Source organism: Octodon degus, unplaced genomic scaffold, assembly GCF_000260255.1.
Source record: "Octodon degus isolate 3935 unplaced genomic scaffold, OctDeg1.0 scaffold00002, whole genome shotgun sequence".
NCBI classification, from domain to species: Eukaryota; Metazoa; Chordata; class Mammalia; order Rodentia; family Octodontidae; genus Octodon; species Octodon degus.
The window spans coordinates 19110378-19116581 of NW_004524578.1; the positions used below are offsets into that span (position 1 = coordinate 19110378).

The following is a 6204-nucleotide window of genomic DNA, read 5'->3' on the forward strand; positions in this document are numbered from 1 at the left end:
ATCTGAGCAAAAATCATCCACATAGCTGACAAAAACACTACGGCCAAGGATAAGTACTACAGTACTAAAGACTGTCGGACAGTCTTACGGGCAAGGCACGTGTTCAGGGCAGTTCTCTTTCCACTATTTTCACATCTTACAACTTTCACCCACAGTATTTCCAAGACTCGGATTGGGTAACGATAATGGAAGACAAAGAAGACGAAACTTCTGTTTCTTCATAATTATTTCAAGGGGGAGTGTGAGGATACAACTAGTGCAAACGCCAACCCCCACGTTCGTCTTTAAAAGAAATGCCCCTGGAAGAACGTGGTGTGGCGAAAACTCAGTTTTCCAAGGGAAGCTGGCAAAGGGACGGCCGCCCGGCTCCGCCGCACTGGGACTGCGGGGCTCGGGGACCAGGTCCCTGCCGGGCCGGCTGCGCCCTCCGCGCGCCGCTGCCCCCGACCGCTACTTGTCGGGCGAGGAAAGGAAGGGGTGGAGGCACCGGCACCGGACTCACCTGAAGACTCGGTCCCGGCCCTGGGTCTGGTTAGAGAAGCGGATGAAGGTGTCCATGGCCCCTGACCCAAGGCCACGCGGGGCAGGCTCGATCGCTGGTCCTCTGGGACGCCGCGGGTCCCGGGAGAGGATCAGAGCCCGGCTAACTAGGTGGGGTGGGCGTGGCCGCGCTTCCGCCCACGTGGGGGTGGACACGCCCCCTGAAGTCCCTCTTCTAGGGCTTCCGGTCGGAGCCGGAAGTGGCGGTTACTAAGGCGACTCAGGACGCCCAGCGGATGAGCAGTACTTCGACTTTCTAAATTCCGGGGCCGTGGCTCCCCTGGTGTCGGAGGACTCCGGTTGCGAGCTGGGTGTCCGAGTGGAGGCTGAGGGGGCGCGTTATCGCCTCCATAGGTGTTCCTGAGCCCCCGCAGAGACCCCGGGTGAGAATTCAAGGTAGAATCTTGAACCCGCTCAGCCCAAGACCTCTCACGAACCTTTGCTTGGCTTGGGGCCTCGGGGGTGGGGGTGGTGGGAGGTCATCGCGTCCCAGAGCGGTGCCTCTCTTCCCTCAGAGGTGCACCAGCTCAGCTCAGAATTAGGGTGAGCCAATTTCTGGAATGTATTCCTAGCTTGAGAGCCGGATAAAGTGAGACTATTCAATTAGGATTATTGGAGGATTACTACTACCACAGGAGATCCTAAAAGGGTCAACTTGAACAAAATAGAGTCAAAGTGGGGCTGGAGAGATGGCTCAGTGGTCTAAAGCACCTACTTGAAACAAGCTTGGCAAAGCACAGGGACCGCGGTTCGATCCCCAGCACCACATGCCAGCCAGACCCGCCCCCTGGTGGGCTGAGCTGGCCACACACACACACAATAAATAAATGTAATAAATAAAAATAAATAAATATTTAAAAAAAATAGAGTCAAAGAAGATTTCAGTGAAATTGCACCAATGAGCATTTTTCTGTGAGGCTTCAAAATACAGCCCTACTCATTTCATAACCAATTTTATAAGATGTACCCTCTATAGCCACAAATAAAGTCATTGTCTTCATTTGTTTTTGTGGTACTGGGGATTGAACCCAGGGTCTTTGTAGGGTCCCCGGCAGCTTTTTAATTTTTTTTTTTAAATACCATGATGTGCTGCTGAGCTCAAAGTTGCAACCCTCTGCCTCAGCCTCCCAGAGTGCTAGGATTACAGGCGTGCACTACTGTATTCTACTAGTTTACCTGTTTTTGTAATCTTCATTTCCCCAGTTTTTTCACACTCCACCTTTTCCTCGGGTTTCTGGTTCTTCCTATCTGGCTGAAAGAGACCCTGCTGACTCGGCAAACAACCCTACCTTGAGCACATTTCAGGTCCAAAAGTGTTCATCTTGGGGCTGGTGAGATGGCTCAGTGGTCTAAAGCACCTACTTGAACAAGCTTGGCAGAGCACAGGGACCGCAGTTCAATCCCCCAGCGCCACATGCCAGCCAGCCCCGCCCCTTGGTGGGCTGAGCTGGTCACACACACACTAAATAAACAAATAAATAAACAAAAAACCCCAAAAGTGTTCGCCTTAGTGACTGAGTCTGCATGTGGGAGAAAGCCGGAAAAGCTCCTTCAGAACCTGGCATGGTTTAGGCAGTTATTTCCGGAATATAGGTATGCACAACAAGGTCTGAATCAGTGAAGGCAAACATTTTAGAGCTTTCTGCAATAACAAACAGCCGGCTGCAGTGCCACCACTGATCCAGACTCCACTAAAAAATCCTCCACTAGGCTATGGGCAAATATTTATCTTTTTTGCTGTGTGAATTACTCACCCTTTGCAGAGGGAAACACCCTTCAGAGAGCCAGAAGTATTCTTTAGCCACAAGGCCCAGGACTGAGCAGAATGGTGCACAATAAGAATTTTGTGTTTTGGGCATGTACCAATTACTGTGCTGATCGGTAGGCTTAGGGTAATAGATTATTAAGAGACACAGTAAATTGAGCAGTGCAGTGTATTGATATGTTAGATGATAGAGACAAACTGCTAAGCATAGATTTATATCCTCTGTTTAATTGAGAGCTTGTTTGGAGGTTCTAGCAGGGAGTCCAGCTACTCATATACCCTTCACCAAGGAACGATCCTCCTCTGTCCAGGATGGTCGTCCTCTTTGACCAAGCACACAGCTTGGGGAGGGACTACATGGAGCATTGAGGGAGGAAGGGGACATCCTCCTAGCCAGCCAGATCAACTGAATCAACCCTGGTGACAGATGTCACAGCCCAATCACCCTCACATCCTACCCTTTGTTTTCTATGCCTAATTCTGCCTTTTCCACAATACTGTGTAAATTGCATCATGTAGTATGTGACTTTTCCAATTCGACCTCTCACTTAGTATAATGCATTTGAGCTTCATTTCTGTTGTATGTATTAGTATTTGCTATTTGGATGAATCATGGCTCCTTTTCTTTTTTTCTTTTCTTTCTTTCTTTCTTTCTTTCTTTCTTTCTTTCTTTCTTTCTTTCTTTCTTTTTTTTTTTTTTTTGTCGGAACCGGGGATTGAACTCAGGCCCTTGCGCTTGCCAGGGAAGCACTTACTCCACTGAGCCATCTCCCTGGCCCATGGCTCATTTTTCATTCACCCACTGAACTATATTTGTATGATCTTCAGTTTGGGACAGTTACAAATAAAGCTATTAAAAATATTTCAGTACAGATTTTTCTATGAAAAGTTTTTATTTTTCTCTCATAAACACATGAGTTTGATTACTGAATCTTATATGTTTAATCTTGTAAGAAACTGCCAGACTGTTTTCCAAAGTGATTGCACTATTTTGCATTCCCAGAGCTGGCCAAATAGCTCAGCAGAGTAAAGCGCCTGCAAGCAGGTGCAGGGGCTGGGGGTTCGATCCCCTGGCCTGCTGTGCTGGCCCTGCCCCCAGGGCACACTGAGACAGCAATTGAGACTGGGCATGGTATGCATGTAATCCCAGCTCTTGGGAGGCTGTAAACAGGCAGATCACTAGAGTCCATCTAGTAGTGAGACCTGAACACCCTGTAGACCCTTCCCTAAAATACAAAAACAAAAACAAAAACAAAAACAAAAACAAAAAAACAGGCACTGACTGTTTTGCATTCCCACTGACAATGTGTGGAAGTTTATCTGCTTGCTGATTGGTAAACACTTGACTTTTGTATTTTACTGCTACCTCAAACAATGGATATACTTTGTCATTTCACTCCCAGTACTCCTGGAATGCAGTGTTGGGACATTATAATAGGTACATGTTTAACTTTTTAAGAAACTACCAACCTCTTTTCCAAACTGGTTATTACAGTGTACTTTTCCAACAGCATTGAATGAGTGTTCTAGCTCCTCCATACCTTTGTGAATACTTGGTAGAGTCTACCTTTGTAACTTTGAAGCATTTCAAGTGTATCCCATGATTTTAATTTGTATCATATGATACAGAACATTTTATATGTACCTATTTGCCATTTATACATATCCTTTAGTTAAGTGTTTGTTCAAGTCTTTTGCCCATTTAAAATATTTTATTTATTTATTTTTTTAATGTATTTGGTTGTTGTAGGGACTCACTATGCAGCAGCTCGGACTCACAGTGATCCTCCTGCTTTCAGCCTCCCCAGCACTGGGATTGCAGGTGTGTGCCACCACACCCAGACTCTGATTGGCTCAGCCCACCTTGGGGGAGGGGCTAGCACGGCATTTGGTGCCAGGGATTGAACTGTGGTCCCTACGCTTGCCTAACCTTGCCCAAGCAGGCACTTTAGTCTACTGAGCTACCTCGCTGGCCCCTATTTCTTTTCTTTTTTTCTTAATTATTACCTATTTCTTTTATAGAACTGAGTTTTGAGAGTTTTTTAAATGGTCTGGCCAAAGGTGGTGGCTCATGTAATCCCAACACTGTCAGAGACTGAGGCAGGAGGATTGCAACTTTGAGCTGAATTTATGAAACTCCCTAACCGTGTCCTTGTTGAATAACATGTATATGTAATTCATTTCAACCACTGATCTGTTCCCCATTGCTCATTTTGTATTTCAGGAATATGTATTTCAAAAATGGAATCATAACCGCATGTAGACTCTGAGACCGGGTTTTTCCATTCAGCATAATGTCTTTGGAACTAATCTGTGTTGTATGTGTCAATACTTTCGCCCATTACTAAGTCGTGTTCATTCTATGTACGTGCCACAGTTTGCTTAGCTGTTCACCTATTGAATACATTTAGATTATTTTCTGTCTTTGGCAGTTACAAATGGAGCTGCTATACATACTTAGGTACAGGTTTCTGTGTGAATGTCAGTTTTCATACTCTTGAGGTGGATACTAAGGAGTAGGATTGTTGCATCATATGGTAGGTGTCACCTTGCCAGATCTTTTCCTGGGTGACTGTACTATTTTTCATTCTCAACAGCAGATCCTGAAAATCCTGTTGCTCCCAGTCATCATGATGCTTAGTATTATCAGCTTTAAAAAAATTAGCCATTATAATATGTAGTAGTGATATATCAGTCATTTAGAAGTATTTTTGTTTCCTAATATTTTGAGGTTTCCTTTCTTTTTGTTTTTTCTTTTCTTTCTGGGTTAGTTTGTTTTGAGACGGGGTTCCACTATGCAGTTCAGGCTAACCTTGAATTTACTTTATAGCCCAGGCTGGCCTTCAAGTCACAGCAATCCTACCTTGGCTTCCCGAGTGCTGGGATTACAGGCATGCACCACCATGCCTGGCCTTAACATCTTCTTTTGATTTCCAAAATAATTCTTTTGTGCTCAAAGAACAAGTATTTATTTATGTGGACAGATTCTTGCTGGTTAGTTCGGGATGACCTTAAACTCACTATGCAGCCCAGACTGACCTCAAACTTGTGGCATTTCTCCTGCCTCAGCTTCTCAAGTGCTAGGATTACAAGTGTATGCCACCACATCCATCTTAATTTGTTAAGATTTGTGGCCCGGTATATGATTTGTCTTCGAGGCCAAGGAGATGGCTCAGTAGAATAAGAGCTTGTCTGGCAAGCGCAAGGGCCTGAGTTCAATCCCGGTTTTGCCAAACAATAAAATAAAATAAAAATTGTTTTCATAAATGCTTGATACATACTTAAAAAGAATTTTACTCTGCTGTCATTGAGGGTTTGTGTTCTGTAACTGTCAATGATCAGATCAAATTAAATCAGTTAATAGTATTGTTCAAATTTGCTGTATCCTTATTAATTTTTATCTGTGTTTTCTATAAATTGAGAGTAGATTATTGAAATCTCTTGACTGTGATTAAAAATTTGCTTATTTTTTCAATAAAATTCTCTCCATTTTTGCTTCAAGTATTTTCAAACTTGTTATTAGGTGCGTAAATGTTTAGGAATGTTACTCCCTTTTAATGAATGAATCACTTTATCAGGGAACTTTTATTTCAGCTAATAGTATTATCTGTGAATATCCTATGTCTAATATTTATATAGTAATAGTACTGTTCACTCCAACTTTCTTTTAAGTTAGTATGATGCATATATATATGCATATATATCTCCACCCTTTTAGGTTTTTTTTGTTTTGTTTTTTAGTTTTAATCTATAGGAACCTTTAAAAGTGAAGGGTTTTTTTGTTTGTTTGTTTGTTTGTTTTTGGGGTTTTTTTGGTGGAACCGGGGATTGAACTCAGGCCCTTGTGCTTGCCAGGCAAGTGCTTATTCACTGAGCTATCTCCCCGGCCCTCTAGGGTT

General features: G+C 43.7%; 2 protein-coding genes across 3 annotated transcripts in view; one reads left to right on the forward strand and one right to left on the reverse strand.

The window, feature by feature from the left end:
• The window catches only part of Pex11a (peroxisomal biogenesis factor 11 alpha), an 8741-nt gene extending 8086 nt beyond the window's left edge, over positions 1–655 (reverse strand). For both annotated transcript variants that reach the window (XM_023710352.1, XM_004623465.2), the window contains exon 1: positions 503–655. In XM_023710352.1, the coding sequence (XP_023566120.1) occupies positions 503–558 (56 nt within the window). In that variant the 5' untranslated portion in view covers positions 559–655. The remainder of the gene's footprint in view (positions 1–502) is intronic.
• Positions 656–756: 101 nt separating this feature from the next.
• Positions 757–6204, forward strand: part of Wdr93 (WD repeat domain 93) — a 44221-nt gene continuing 38773 nt past the window's right edge. Inside the window, exon 1 of the mRNA XM_004623466.2 lies at positions 757–936. The gene's annotated coding sequence lies outside the window, so the exon portion shown is untranslated. The remainder of the gene's footprint in view (positions 937–6204) is intronic.